Raw genomic sequence first — 16,756 nt, 5'->3', positions numbered from 1 at the left:
GGGATGACTCACTCACTGCCGAGTTTAAGTTTGCACTGTGGAATGATACTTAAAAGGGGCCATTTTTCTAATAGAAATGCCGATTCCCCAGCTTTTTCACTCTAGCTGAACGCCTACGCAGGAGCCATTTTTCGGTTACATCAGCCGGGTGCCTTTTTTTGTTATTGGGCCATTTACGACTTTTGCCTTATTATAGTGCGTGCACATTTACACATGAAGTCTGCGATGTGTATTTTAAACAGCTTTGCTGGTCATCCATCTTCACCGAGTAGAATGAATCCTCGATTTTTAGTCCAAAGCCTACTGAAGTATATTGCTGCAAACTCCAAAATACCTGTAATCAGTGGAGTTCTGAATAAAGGAAATATGCACAGAGTCGACCAGTGTAATGCATTGTGGGTAGTCACCGCAGCATCACCACATTGCTGCTGTTTTATTCACTACCTCAACAAGCACTGTACTTTTGACGACAAATGTAGCTTCGGATGTCGCCACCACACGGTAAACGCAGCCACAGTGGAGGCTAGCGATACACCATGATGACGGAAACTGCGCAATGAATGCAAGTTGGTGACCACGTTTCGATTATGGTGGCAATTTCTGGACCTCTGGACAAGCTTTTAAACTAGAGAACAACTCAAGTCACAGAAGGGGTGAAGGTCAGCAAGCTAGCAAGCGCACCTTTGTAGCAAACAAAATTAAATCAGTGAGAACAAGAGCATATAAATTTTTATCAAGACAAAATTTACAAACTACATGCCCTTATTGACTTGATGGGGTGATGATAAGATGTTCATAACTTGTTCTACTGCACTACTGCACCTCTTTTGTTTCACAAGTGCAGGCATGATTTTGTACTTGATTTGTTCCCTAGATTGTCAACCATAACCCATAACAAACCAAAATGCTATTTTGAACAGAACAGGGCACTTAAGGGCCCTGAAAGGCGTTTTGAGCACACTAAATGAACAAGCGTAGTCGTGAGTAGGGGTCAACGCCATCTGTGCCCAGTACAAATTTTTTATGCACAGCAGAAAGCTCGCACTTTTGTCGTAAGTTTTTCGCCCCTTTCCTGTATGTTTTTTGACAACGTCGTTTAAATGCATGCACGCTGTCAATTCTTCTGTGTGCAATGACGCAGAGATCCTGCAATTGGACGGTTTTTTGGTACCTTACATTATTTCAAATTATTGCTTGATTTTTTTCAGCCAGGCCATTTGGCGGTTGCGTCAAAAGGATCTTAGCACCACTAAAGCTTTTTTCAAGCGTCTCGAGCTTTGAACACCTGCCCTCACTCAGCGATAGCAAGCACTGGTATACAAACAAGTCTAACAAGCAAAGGCGCATCTTTTCAAGTACAGTAGCACCACTATAGCAGAATGGAGAAGCCACACCACCATAGCCACGCCAGGAATACCATGCATTCATGTAAATGACTGTGGTGTATCTGATAGGAACCATAATAGGTGGACATTGTAGAGACTTCAGTGCAGTTTCACTCACTTTTCTTGGCATTTGATTAGTAATCTGTGGTTAGGAGTTCCTATTCTTTGATTCTCTGTTTTCCTTTGTAGTTAAGTTTGCTTAGAAGCTTGTCATGTCCAATAAATGTATGGCTTGCTTAGCCTGTCCTTGCCTCCAAAGTCCAGCCTTACCTCCAGACATGTGATAAACACATTAGTCTATATATGAGGCGCGTATTTATTACGGCAACACGTTTGAACACACTCCAGTAGTACTGTGCCAGCAAAAATGGAATTCCACTTGTACATCATTTGCAAGAGCAGTATAGATCACAGATGCAAACATGGGTGGAAAAAGGGGAGCTGACAAATGAGCACGTATGCAATCATTTTATCGTGCAAGTGATGGAGCCATTTTCTGGCAGATGTTGCCCCACACCAAACTGTACCTATTCACAGGTAATGGATTGAACTTTGTACATAATGTTTCCTTTCTGCACACATGGAGAACTTGTGCTTGGAGACCTTCTTTTAGCTGTATCACTGGCACCAGCTCCTGGTGACGACACTGATGACGCCATGTGACAGAAATCAGCTGAGAACTATTCCTAAGCCGTGATACCTCTTCTACTGCTTAGTGCATCACATGCAAAGTAATTCTCACGACACAAATTGCTGGCTTGCGAATTGTTTTGTATTTGTTAAAGTTCAATTGTACCAAGTGTTGAAATGGTAATGAATGGCCACAGGAGCTCAGTGCAGTGTTAAAGGCAGCTCATCACTCTTTTGGCAACTTGCTGTGAAATTATTTAAAGAAAATATTTCATCCCTTTCCACATGCCTAGTTATAAAACACAAAACAGATGACCACTGCACTTCATGAATAGGAACAAAGTATTTCTCGACAATTGTTTATTTTTGTTGCTTATATTCAGCTTTCCCCAGTATATGATTTGATTTGCATAACCACAGTTCGATATTTCTTCTCAAGTTTTTTTCGCAGGTTCTTTATACAGAGGGCCCCCAGCAGAGGCTAATATGTTTAACTGGGTGGCTATTATAAGAATATTTTTTGCTACAGATGGTTCATACATATGCCTCTGAGCAGAGCGCAAGCTTTCACATTTGATTGATTTGATTGTAGGGTTTAACGCGCCGACGCAACGCAGGCGATGAGGCGTGCTGTAGTGGAGGGCTCTGAATTAATTTTGACCACCTGTGACCCGGGGATCTATAACGTGCACCGAAATCCAAGGTTTTATATTTAAAGAGATGGCTCTTTTTTGGAAAGCTCCCCTGACGGACTAAACATGTTGGGCCTCGATGTTTTTAACCAAAGTTCAATCTTCACCAAGTTCCCCAAATTCAATTTTTCACACTTAACCACATCATTCTGTAGTCAACGACTTTTTTTTACTGATATGACAAAACAGTGCTCTTCACCAATGCAGTCTTTCATAAAGAAGTGCAGTTGTGGGTAAAGCCCTTCCAAGAAATACTCCAGACATCAGGCCCCTTGACACTGTTTTATTTCGTGTATGTCCAGGGTATTGAGACAAGCTTGCGTGACGTATAGAGCACACTGACTTCACACTCGAGCAGATTTTTAAGCACGAGTGCAATCTGCCACCTGTGCGCAATCTTTTTCACAAGCACACGATCACATATCGCAAGTTACGAATGTTGCTTCCTGAGCCATACTTTCTTAACACAGAACAAACAGGGTTCTCTGCTAGCAGGCATTCTTGTTAATGATGTCCCATTTTCTAGCACTTTTGTGACATACACAGCAAACGAACTTTCCATCAAGGTGAAGTTTTTCATGCTTATGAGCTGCCCTTATGAAATATTTCTTTGACAAATGCTGCAGAGATGGTCTTTCCAAGAGAGCAATATTTTGTTCTGATTTTGTTCACTTTGTTCTGACTTTGGTTTGTCACAAGTTGTAACTTCGCCGACGCGGGTCACACAGCAATCGTCATCTATTTTAGATTTAGTTCTTACGTCATCACCAGATACTATGTCAAGAATTTTTCACTTACCCGGTCTAAGCGATCATGACGTATTACATTTTGAGCTGACCGTGCCAAAAACATCGTTGCGCAAACGTTTTAAAAAAATTAGGGACTACAGTAAAGGTAATTATGAAGCAATAAATAACGAACTTTCCTTGTTCATTGAAACTTTTCTCCCTCATTACCTTGAAAGAACGGTTGAGAATAACTGGCTGCTGTTCAAAAATAAGCTACTGGATCTTGTGAACAAATTTATTCCTTTACGTCGAGTTTTTTTTAAATGCAACGCCCCCTGGTATAACTGCTATCTCAAACGACTTGCTAACAGAAAGAAAAGACTCTTTAAAAAAGCAAAACGATCCTTCGTTCCTACACACTGGTCAAAATATAAAACCGCGAACTCGAGTTATTCGTCCGCCCTCAAATCCACTAAGTTCACGTTTTTTAACGCCACTCTGCCTACATTACTAAAAAGTAACCCCAAGCAATTTTGGAATATTGTTAGGACACAGAATACGGGCACCATAGCATTAACTACCTCTAAAGGTGACCCCGTGCCAAGCCGTCTGTGCGCGTCGGTGTTAAACGACACGTTTTCACGGCATTTTCATCTTCACGAACCCTGCCTGAGTCTCCCGAGCTTCGGTCAAAGAATTACTTTCCGATGGATCCTATTATTTTCAACGCAACTGGGATTTCAGCCATCATAAAAAAATTGAAACCAAAATCTTCTTGCGGTGTGGACGAAATCAATTCAAAAATTCTAAAAAACGCTCGTGAATATTGTTCGATGATACTAGAATGCATATTTTCGCAATCTTACCATCTCCACGCATTGCCACGAGATTGGACAACAAAGTAACACCAGTATTTAAATCAGGAGATTCTCAAACACCCTCTAATTACAGGCCAATATCTCCAACTTCTGTGCTGCAAAATTATGGAGCATATTATTTTTACACACCTCACTAAATTTCTAGCCGATAATAGTTTTTTCACTCCTGCGCAGCACGGGTTCAGAAAATGCTTCTCCTGTGAAACACAACTTTTTTCAATTACTAGCAATCTGCACAATAACCTAGATACTGGCTGTGTAACTGATTGCATATTCCTTGATTTTGCTAAAGCGTTTGACAGAGTGGATCATTCCCTTCTTCTACATAAAGTGAGTGTTCTTAACATAGATCTGTTAATACTGGACTGGATACACGTTTTTTTAACCACACGTGTTCAATTTGTCTGCACTAATGACTCAAACTCTCCTACATCTCCCGTTAGTTCCGGTGTTCCGCAAGGATCAGTTTTAGGACCTCTCTTATTTCTAATATATATAAATGATCTACCAACTAATATCACATCTGAAATATGTTTATTTGCAGACGACTGCGTAATTTATCGAAAAATAACGAACGACACTGACGTTATGCAGCTTCAAACTGATTTGGATAATCTCTTCGCTTGGTGTCAAACGTGGCAGATGCAGTTAAATATCTCAAAATGCAGGTCAATGCGAATTTCCCTTAATAACCAGACACCACCCGCTTACACTCTTAACGATTCCCCTTTACAGACCACGCTCTCTTACAAGTATCTTGGCATTATTACTACTAACAACCTTTCCTGGAACCTACATATAGAGAACATAACATCCAAGGCTAACCAAACTCTAGGCTACCTCCGTAGAAATTTCTCTCTCGCACCTTTGTCGTTAAAGTTACTTTTATACACTACCTACGTTCGCCCTAAATTAGAGTATGCTTCTTCTATTTGGGATCCGGCTTACATGACATTAATACATTCAGTCGAGATGGTACAAAATCGCGCAGCCCGTTTTATTTTATCTAATTATCACAGAACAGCCAGTGTTACCCAAATGAAAAAAACTTTAGGCCTTCCGAACCTCTCGACTCGCCGAAAACACTCACGAATTTGCCTCTTTCACAAAATTTACCACCATAACTTCACGTTGCACTATTCATGGATTCGTCCTGCGCCTTACGTGTCAGCTCGCCGAGATCACTCACATAAAGTCGATGTACCTCATTCAAATACTGTCACACATTCCGCATCATCGCATCATTCTTTCCGAAAACGTGCAAGGATTGGAACAATCTACCACGCTCACTAGCAAGTATTAAAAACCCTGATCTATTTAAGGACGCTTTAAATAACTCTGAATAATTTCCCACTCAGTATCCAAGTTGTATACCTTACAGTGCCTAGCATGATGGTTATGTTATTGATTACGACCATAGTTATTCTATATATGTTTGAAATATTGCCAAATGAATTCACCACTGTGCACCTGGATTGTATTTTCTTTACTCCTTTGTGAGACTGTTCTACTGTTGCTTTTTAGTTACATACAGTGCATCTGTCATCACTTTCTTATTGTTGTAACCCCTCCCCTCTATAATGTATCCGTACCCTGAGGGTAAAATAAATGAAATAAATGAAATGAAAATGAAATGATATACCAAGACAACATTTCGGGAAAATTTTTTCTGGTGTGCACAATCAACATACAGCTTTTGACAAATGTGCAAGGATTGGGGTTAATTAAATTCCATATCACAAAAACCTCATTTTGCAAATGTAGCAACCCATGTTTTTAACCAATGTTCAATCTTCCACAATTCCTGAAAGAGGCTTTGAAAAAGGTCTTTTATGCAGTTGTCATGAGTAACTGGGTGGCTATTATAAGAATATTTCTTGTGACAGATGCTCCACACGTAAGCCTCTAGGCAGAGTGCAACCTTTCATATTTAAACAGATGGCTCTTTTTTTGGAAAGCTCTTCTCACGTACTAAACATGTTGGGCCTCTCCAGAGTGAAACTTTTCATGAGCAACCAGGTGGCTTCTTTTAGTAAAGCTCTTCTGACAGATCCTACACATGTAGGGCCTCTCATTAGAGTGCAGTCTTTGATGAATAACCAGGCTAGATCTTTGAGTGAAGCTTTTTTGACAGATAGTACACAAAAAGGGCTTCTCGCCCGAGTGCACTTTTTCATGAGCAACCAGGTGGCTCCTTTTAATAAAGCTCTTCTGACAGGTGCTACACACATGGGGTCTCTCGTTAGCGTGAGATCGCGCGTGACAAACCAGGTTGTCTCGTTTAGTAAACCGCTTCTGACAGATCCTACACAAGTAGGGCTTCTCTCCAGAGTGCAATCTTTCATGGGTAACCAGGCTGGCTCTGTGAGCGAATCTCTTCTCACAGAAGCTACACGAGTAGGGCTTCTCACCAGAATGCAATCTTTCATGAGCAACCAGGTTGCTTTTTTTACTAAAGCTCTTCTGACAGATGCTACACACATGGGGTCTCTCTCCAGAGTGCAATCTTTCATGAGCAACTAGGTGGGCTTTTGAAGTAAAGCTCTTACAACAAATGCTACACACATGCGGCCTCATATTAGAATGTAATCTTTCATGAGTAACCAGGTGACCACTTTTAGTAAAACCCTTTTGACAGATACCACACATGTAGGGTCTCGTGCCAGAGTGCAGTCTTTCATGACTAATCAGGCTGGATCTTTGAGTAAAGCTCTTCTGATAGGTGCTACATACGTATGGCCTCTCTCCCGAGTGTAGTCTTTCATGATTAAGAAGGCTGGATTTTTGAGTAAAGCCCTTCTGACAGATGCCACAGATGTACGGCTTCTCAGTAAAGTGACACTTTTGATGAGTAACGAGGTACCTCCTTTCACCAAAGCTTTTCTGACAGATGCTGCACACATACGGCTTCTCTCCAGAGTGCACCCTTTCATGAGTAAGTAGGTTGCCTTTTTGGCAAAATCCCTTCTGACAGATGCTACACACATAAGGTTTGTTACCAGAATGCAATCTTTCATGTGTAACCAAGACGCTTTTTTGAGTAAAGCCTTTTTGACAGACGTTACAAACATAAGGCCTCTCGCCAGTATGCACTCTCATGTGGACGTCGAGATGGCGTTTCACACTGAAGACTTTCTTGCAAGTAGTGCAGATGTAGGGCATCTTCTTGGGACACGTTTTCCTATGAGCAGATGGCTGGTTCTGTTGCTGGTAAGATAGGCGGGAGAAACACTTCCCTGCACACTGGATTTCCTTGCTGTCACTACAAAAATGGCAAAACGAGACACAAGATAAAATAAACTCATAAAAAATGCAAGAAACAAGCTAAATTCAATCCAATGGCCCAAAGCCAGGTCTGTGAGCAATACACTCCCAGTCTACAAACTAGAAAAAAGCCATTGCGTCTTTCCTAACAAAACTTTCCTATTGATTGACAATTTTTAAACAAATCATAACAGTAGACTGTATATGGCTACTTGGTAATATGACACCTCATCACCCCATTTCAAAAAGGATACCACTAGCAATCAATCATCAATCATATGCAAAGATCCCATTGCAAGTCCAGTGTTACAAGATTTCACAACACAAAAGTGAACCACCTATCATAAACCCTGCCTGAGCAGTACTTATTAGAGTTTTCTTGACTGAATAAGAGATATAAAATGTACAACCAGCTAAGAGTATACCATTCGAACTTTTTTGTGCAAATGAAAAGTGTTGTCAAAAACGGTTTGGCAAACTTGAATGTGTGACACACACAAATAGTAACTAAAACGTGGTGTCAGCATAAGCAATGGCAAGACTATCATAAGTAACTGCAGCAACAGCTTTTGTGAGTCATGTTTTATCTATTTTATTATTTTTTACAAAAACTGCTGTCTCAGAGTACTTTGGGTGTTTAACACACCAAAGCTGAACCTGAGCTATGAGGCCTGCCGTAGTGGAGGGTCTGAATCAAGTGACCACCTGGGGTCTTTAATTTGTGTTGAAATCTTAACGGGTTGTGAAGAGAAAGTGCATTTGTCCTTGCTTAATTTTATGTGCTCGTACAACCTTTCAACACTGTAAATCAGAAATACTTTCACAATTCATTGCTTCTGGAATTTAGGAGACACCTTTGAAATACTCATTAGCGACCATGCGATATCGGTGGTCGGCAGTGCAACTAGCAATGAAGTCATGTTAAGAACATTTTAGATTAAATGTTCTTTTTATATATTATCTTTTTATTGGTTGCCATAAACACTTTTCCATTCACGTCACCAGTGGCATGACCGCTTCAGTTGTCTGGCAACAATTGTAGGGGAACTCGGACCTACTGGCTGTTTGTACTCAGTTTCTCTGCTGAAGTTCATGTTATTTTCAACAATTCTCTTTGGAATCTTGCTTTCTTTGTGTCAAACGGCACAGAGCCGCTCAAGCAAAAAAGAAAAGTTCCCCGCCAGTGATCTGAGCTTGTAGTCACCAGCCAGCCTGCAGTGAAGTCAGACACTTTACTCAATATACCACAGATGCAAGGAGCGCGCACAGTTGAAAACTGCGGCATAAAAGCCACTGTGTAATTGTAGCCCAGCGTTCCAGCTTGTTTTCCTAAATTCTCCTCTATGCAGCGCTTTAACCAAAAACTTATAGTCGAATTCTTCTACGGTAAGCCACAAGGGAGCACATCCGATTGACAAAACAAGGTTAAGCAATCAGGGGTGAGACAGCTGAATCAGATTTGGGAGCAGTTTGTGGAGCAGTGAAATTTCAATTTTGGAGCAGAAGAACCTTGAGAAGAACCGCCAAACTGCACAGCAATTGTGTAGCTGGTTCACCAAAGGGTTATGAAAAGCTTAGATCAGGCTACCGCAAGCACACGATTGTAAAGATTCTGGTCAATATGAGCATAAAGCATGAGACCATGATCGACCAGCGATTGAGATGGTACAGGCTGCTTGGGTGGCTATAGCAGAAAGCACCAGCATGAATTCCTCCTGGCATCCCTCATTTGGCATCACCAGCAGCCGTGAGAGCGAAGATTTTGGTGCTGCGTCCAATGGAGGTGCCACGGGTGACCAAGCCCTGGCGTCGTGGGACGCTCTTGTGGCCTGACTGTGACCCCTTCTGAATGTCTGTGAGTGCCGATGCTGATGTGGTGACAACCGAGGAGCAAACGGAGCTGGAAATTGTGCGTCTAATGTTTGTGAATGTGATGTACCGATGCTTGCACACGCGCCGGATGTGGCAGACCTGCTCTACTGCTTCTTTGGCACTCATGACGGTGAAGACAGACTTGAAATAGTGGCTGCAGCTGAAAAGCCATTATTGCCTGAAGAAGACATGCAAAACTATCAAGACCTTTTTTTTTGCAGCTGGTGTGCGGTTGATTAATCAGGGATGAGCCATTTGGCGTGCATAAAGTAGCGATCCCTTGCTATTCTTTTGTTTTTGGGTTGTTTTTCTCCATGCAACAGCCTTTGTTTGCATGGTGGGCTGGCTGAAAGCTTCAGTAGCGAGTACATCTTCTCACCCTTTCTAATTGTCAGTATAAATTGGCCCTGGCTATAACAAAGGAATTACCATGTTACCTTCAACTTTGTTATAACGCAGTTTTACTGTACTTAGCATGCTCCAACTGCATTAGTACATGCCTCTTGCACATGACAAAAACCAGAGTAGATTGACTACGTCTGTCTTAAGTCAGCTTGACCAATCCGCCATGGTGTTAAACACACGTGCTCATTTCGCATTCAGGAGGCCTTTTGTTTGACTCCCACCAAGACCCAAATTGACCCAAATCGTTTTCAGGTTAATCACTCTCCTAGGTTTACAGCTGCTTCCCTCATCAATCTGGTGTCAATCTAAACATTCTTTATGCACACTGTGGCTTGTTCGTATATTTTTAGGTACATACAGCATTTCTCAGACAAATTCACATTAACTTTCTGGCCAGCAGACACAGGGTACTTGCTCAAGTGAAACAATGCCATAGGCAACTCTTTTGCCAAAAAAGACACATATACGCGTAAGTACACAAGGATACACATTTGCATATCTTAAGTTTACTAACCACCGTCTTTTTGGCGTTGCAACACATTTGATTGACTTGTAGACTACTTTATTTGAACGACGCAGTTATTCTAAGCTAGATCTTGTTTAAACCAACAGTAAATGGACATACTGCAGAATTCAAAATAAATAACACGGGTGCCAACTCGGCCATATACACGCCATCACTGCATGTAATTATCCCCTCTAATTTGACATTTTGTTTTATTTGAGATAATTTTAGTATGTGCATGGGCAATTGACTAAAAAATTGAAATACTGTGTTCTTGGAACTGTTTACTCTTCGCCGCGAGATCGACATGTAGGTGGCGACAGCGTCGCGCTGCTAGTGTGGATGCTCCGCTGAGCGGCCCGCAAGAATGCACACTGTGGGCGCGCTTCGAGCCTTTTTCCAACCTTATGTGCGCAGGAAAGGCGCAAACAAGAGTGGTATGCTGTAGTTCGGTTCCCCAAAGTTCAATCTATAGCATGGAAGTGGCAGCAAGTTTTCATTACTACGCCACAAAAGCGACGACATATCGGGAATCTCAAAATGGCCGTAATAGTGACAATGAACTTGCACGCCGTGGCTCGTAGCAAGCTCGATCTTTCCAGACTATGGCTTTGAGCCCTCAATAAACGCATAAGCAGAAACAAATCATGAAGCCTCGATCTTTGAAATTCAGTTTACAATGGTAATCTCAATCGCTTTCACTGGTAGCATGACACATTCTTGCATTCGTGGGATGGCCTGAAATGGTAACACCACCTACCTGTCCCGACATTCTTTGTAAGAGCTTACGATATTTTTTGTGTGTTCGAAAGGCAACATAAAATTACTGAATTTCGATCAGCGCAAAGATATAAATGTAACCGCTCTAACGGGTCTTTTAAATGAAATTTTAGCGACTCTGAAGGAAGGTTTGATGAATAACGGTGTCGGATCACTTATTTACGGCTTTCGTCGCAAGTGAACTTGCGAATTGAATTGTCAACGCACGCAGTACAAGCAACATCTCATGTTTACCTAGGTTTTCGCAAAGTGACAAGCAGGTTTACAGTGTTCAAACAAACCTTCTGGGACCTCACAGAGAGCACTGATTTTCTGTTACGGCTGCACTGTTGACCATTTGCGTTCCTTTTAAAATCTAACAGATGCCTAAAACAGCGAGATGTGTTCGCATTTTAAGTGCGATGCACTTTATAAGCGACCCTGAATCCGCCGTCCGCATTGCTCCTCCTCCTCTCCCCTAGCAACGGCGTGAGGAGCGGAGAGGAGCGTCTGTAGCAACGGCGCAGCGACGTCACACCCCACGTAACCCGCGTGCGCTCCGCCTCCCGCGCCGTGGCTGCGCGCGCCCGCGCCGGCTCCCGCACCGCTCCTCGCGCCGTGACGTCACACTCCCACGTGATCGCGCGCTGGCGCCTTTGCGTCTGCTCCCCCTCTCCTCGCGCCGTGAGGTCACATGCTCTGCAGCTGGCGCGCCTCTCCCCCCGTTAGGTTTGCACTCACCCTCGGCGCGCGCCTCTCCCCTCGCCTGACAGCTCCCCCTCGCCGGTACTGCGCCTCTCAAGGCGATGGCAGAATTACTACGCCGTGTACTCTCGGCGCAAGAAATGCATTCGCACTTCCTCACGATTCCCTTCGGGGGGGTGGGGGCAATTTTTTTGCGTAATGATGCTTATGAACCCTAAAAATGGCAAATGAAATTGCGCTGTTGCATATGTAATAAAACGTTTCCTTTTTATTTCTTGTTACGAATCAGCGCATCGGGTTCCCGGTAACTACTTTGTTTTGTAACCTGAACATCGCCTTTGTCTTGCCATTTAATTCTTCAGGATTGGTTAAAAAAATACAAGGATAAAAGTTTTCTGTGCATTTCATTTTTTTGGGGGGGAAGGGGGGGGGACGTCTGCCAACGTTGCAAGAGCAGTGAAAAGAGAAGGCATGTAATGCGAAAAGCCAAACGTTGGTTATCAATATTACTTACAATTAATCGAAAGTACGCTAGGCGTCGTGTTCTGCAGCGGTGAAAAAGTATTACTTCAACACGTATTTTCAGAACTGATTAACCCCACTTTGGTCCGAGATTACCCAGGAATTGTAGCTGGCCTTTTTCAAAATTGTATTGAAAGCAAGCATTGTGGGAAAAAATTTTAAAAAAGAAAAACAGCGAGCCATGGCACACACCCCTCCCACATGTGGGCAAGAACGTGCATTTTATTACGCAATTTTTCCCCTTTCTTCAAACTTTCTTCTACCTTAAGAGGTTAAGATGTGACCATATTAGGCATTTGGTTATGATGAGCGAGACACATTTTTGGGCAAGGTGATTCATGTCGAGATTTGAAAATGTTATATATGAAAATGACACACGAAAATGTCACGACAGACGCAAACTGACAACTGCTTAATTTTACCGAGAAATCCCCCCTAACTACTCATGCCCTTCCATAGAAATGTATTTTAAAAAATATGTAAAATTAGCAACTCAGTATAAACAACGACTGTCCGAAAATAGTATTTATTTTAAAAAGGTACGGGAAGAACACGATATCACACAGCCGATTGCAGGTGTAAAATACGTCCCTGGTAATGTATGGGCGATAGCGCACGGGTCATGGGCAGTGTAATTTTTTTTGTTCGTTTCTTCTTTCTATAAGGAAACAGCGTAATTTTAGAAGGGTGAGGCAAATGCATGGGTATGCACAGGTCTTGTCGCTTCTTACCCGTTTCGCGTACTAAACTTTCATCCTTTAAATAATCACCACACCACCTTCAAAAAGCACCCTTCGACGTTCCCGAAACGGCAGATGGCTGCACTCAACAATACGAAAAGTGCAATGTGTGGGAGGAATGTTTATAACACGCTTCACACTCAAGCGGCGACCACGGTGAAGAAGTTTCGTGGAATTAAACCAGCGCATTAACTGGCAACGGCCGCTGATTATTGCGTTTCTAGAGGAAATGCGCAAGCAGAGGTAACTATGCCATTGGTTACTGTCAAACGAGTACACATATTGGTTGTTTTGTCATGTGCAGCACGCATCTTGCGCCGCGCGCAACATGAACAAGCAGACCACCCGAGAGCGCCATCCACACTAGGAGCGGTTGGTCCCACCGCCGCCAGGGGCCGACTGTGTTCGCGCTCGGGGCGAATAGTCAGTATATATCCTAGGTACTTCACAAAGGTAAATTCTGGTATAGTACCTAAAGCTTCTTTCCTAATATTTTACATTGGCTACCAAAAAAGTGCTGCAAAGGTGCAACTTCAACATACAGGTCTGAGAAAGAGTTTACACCAGCAATTTATGTGTTTACTCGTTTGGTCAAAGTGTTAAAGCCAGTCGTTTTATTCTTGAAGCCAATGGCTGTTTTGTTAGACCCTATCGGCCATTCTGTAGGCTCCCGTTGGCCATTTTAGAGCGATTTATCAAAACATTTTGTAGGCCATCTCCTGGCCATCACGACTCCCGATTTTGCAATTCAAATTTCAAATTTTGGATGTTGAACGTGCCGAACCTACATGTGGGCAATGAGACGCACTGTAGCGTAAAGCCCCGGATTAACTTTGGCTGTCTAAAGATCTTTAACGCACGCTGGGTTTCTAACACCAAATTTTCGCCCTACTGAGTACTGGGTTGACTACAACTTTCCCACCAAAAAGAAATTTCACAACCTGGCATCAAAGCTTGAAAGCATTGGATTCAATGTTTTAATGTGCTTTCCAAATTTCTCATGTACAAATTAACTAGCTTTGTTGAAGGTCTCTGAAATGTGTGAGAAGATGCGTGTTGGTTCAGTGCCATGTTATTTCATAGCAAAGCAAACACAACACTTTGCTGAAACTCTCAAGACTGCCCACTGATATCTTTAACATGTCTTATTCACTGCTTCCAAATCAAGTAACTTTGTTATTCTAGTTTGGACAATAGTCATGACTACAATATGGAGTCTTGTTTGTTACATCAGCCTGTGCTTTTCAGGCTGCTGGCACCATTTTCATTTTTGTTGCAACAAGCGCACACTTAACTAAATTTCCAGCACCAAATCACTTTCGCTGAACAAAATGGACTGCTGTTCTAAACTGTTCTAAACCAGGGCTTTCCACAGTGTTATCATTCTGCAAACAGCATTGCAAGCATCCCAACTTACCCTATGTTGTGAGAATGTGGACCAGAAGAGCAGCTGAGAGGACTCTTTTCCAGCAAAATGTTTGTGCAATATCTTAAGGCAGGGCATTTCTCCAAGGAACTAGCTTGGGCGTTCTCTACCTCTAAACCTGAAAAAAAAAAAATCTGAGGTCAGAGCTGCCAATGGGCATGAGTGTTATATCCTCAGACAGGTTCTACACTCAACAACACCCCATGTTTGCTTTCAAGTCAGACTTGGTGGTTCCAGGACATCATCAAAGCTTTTAGGAGAAGTGTATTGATGCAGTGTTAAATAGCGTGCAGTACAAACTGGCAAAGGGGTACATGCCCACTATGAATGCTTGACCCCTCTAAAGAAAATTGAGGGAGTGAGGTTTTTGCAAGTTATCCAGCAGAACAGATATGTTAAGATGTCTCAAGCAGCCATTTGTATCACCGTTCCGTTACGCAAGAGCACATGTGTTCATTATTTGTCAAGTACGAATTTTCAAACAGCTCCCTTTTAAGATATTTCAAGCGTGGAACAAAGGTTAGTTTGTTCTCAAATACTACGCTAAAAACTTGTGCTCCTTTTCAGAGGAATTGAATAGCCATTAAGAGTAATATCTGGGCCCAGATAGATCCAGCGGTTACTGGAGAACACAACGCAAGAACTTTTTTCTAAATTGTCTGCCCAGCCCACAAGTTTGTTGACACCAAGATGAACCCGACATTCACAGATTGACATATTACGTGATTTAAAAGATATCTGGATGTCGTCTAGATACATAGAGTAAGAAATTGTAGGTGGCAATGCCTTACCAGGAGAGTTCATTTTAACTATAAACACAGTGAAGCTTAGGACACCACCTTGTGGCACGCCGTTTTCTGGCACGTGAACCATTGACAGTGCACTACCAACTCTTACGCAAAATGTTCTTTCAGACATGTAACTAGCAAGGGCATTTCGCACGTGGCCCAAAACACCGAAAGGTTTCAGGTCACTGAGGATCCCGTAACGCCAAGGGGTGTCATAGGCCGTCTCAAGATCAAGAAGCACGTTGCACAAAACTGTTTATGGATGAAAGCGCCCTTTATGTATGATTCAAGGGTGACAAGTTGGTCGTTCGTAGATCACCCTGCCCTAATCCAGCCTTGCAGCTCTCGAGAAGACCATTGCACCAAACAAAGTACACACAAGTCTTTATCACATACATACAGACTTTCGATAGGGCTAGTGCAAAAAGTGCCACATGCAAGGTGTAGCCCCAAATGCAGCACCAGCGGCAGGCAGTGTGTCTGATGTCCTTTGAGTTTTCGTGTACGTGTCCAGACTTTGTGTGTCGGTGTACTAGTTCATGGATGTCAGGAAGGTGCACCAACTCTCCCAATTGTATGATGGATGGGGTTGTATAAGTTGTAAAGCGATCATAAATAACAGGCGAAGCAGACGGATTGGCAAAGCAACCCCTAACAATGGCACACGAATTAAGATGAGCCTGAATCTTCTCGATCAAGAATAAGGTGGAGTCTTATGTGGCGTTGAAGGGAAAGTGTGAGGAGTGGGACATAACAGTTTAATTGAAAGGCTTACATGGATACAAACACTTAATATAAAAAAAATTTTCCTTTTCTTTCAACTGTCACCCCTGGCTCATGACACTATCTCTTTCTAGATTCAATTCTAACTGCATCTGCTGTCTTAACAAAGACAATTACGTGCGAGCTGATTCTTTTCAACCTAGTGGGTGCATGCAATATCCAAGCAACATTCTGTTATGTCAGTGATTACATAAATTAAATATTGCTTGTGAGATAAGGTGACGTCTTCCAGTTTACACTGCCTTTCAAGAAAGAAGCATCTTTATACTATCAGCTAAGCTGCATCCAAACTTCCTAGTGTAGCCAGAGGCGCACTTTTGATTGGACGGCACAAAGGAAGCACACACGTAAGCTAGATGCCACCTTTGCACATAAGCACTAAAGGGCGATGAAGACAACATACCATTTTGTTCAATTTGAAAAAACTAGCCTTTGGTAACCCACTGAGCTCTATTTCAGTCACAAAAGACTTCCTTACATGAAAAAATATTGAAAAACTTTCAAATTCCACACTGCAGTGATGTAATACAGGCACGAGTGACGTGATATGGGTCAACACGAAAACCTAGTAGTCAGTGTGTTACCAGCATGTTAGCATTCAGGTGATACAACCAAATGGAAGTAGAGGCTTCGCTACAATCGCCCAATCATGTTTTTAGCAGTGGCTTCGGTAG

General features: G+C 42.4%; 1 protein-coding gene across 3 annotated transcripts in view; it reads right to left on the bottom strand.

Moving 5' to 3' along the window:
- Positions 1-915: 915 nt before the first annotated feature.
- LOC144158264 (uncharacterized) overlaps positions 916-16,756 on the bottom strand; it is a 28,316-nt gene continuing 12,475 nt past the window's right edge. For 2 of the 3 annotated variants that reach the window (XM_077689028.1, XM_077689027.1), the window contains 2 exons: positions 14,503-14,629; positions 916-7,575 (listed from right to left, as the gene is read on the bottom strand). In XM_077689028.1, coding sequence (XP_077545154.1) covers positions 6,285-7,575; positions 14,503-14,629 — 1,418 coding nt within the window. In that variant the 3' untranslated portion in view covers positions 916-6,284. The remainder of the gene's footprint in view (positions 7,576-14,502; positions 14,630-16,756) is intronic. The other variant, XM_077689026.1, reaches the window with a different exon arrangement.

This window comes from Haemaphysalis longicornis, unplaced genomic scaffold (genome assembly GCF_048455015.1).
Source record: "Haemaphysalis longicornis isolate Haplotype H1 unplaced genomic scaffold, Haemaphysalis longicornis Haplotype H1 scaffold_10, whole genome shotgun sequence".
In the NCBI taxonomy this organism is placed as follows: domain Eukaryota; kingdom Metazoa; phylum Arthropoda; class Arachnida; order Ixodida; family Ixodidae; genus Haemaphysalis; species Haemaphysalis longicornis.
This window is presented reverse-complemented; position numbering and strand designations above follow the sequence as displayed.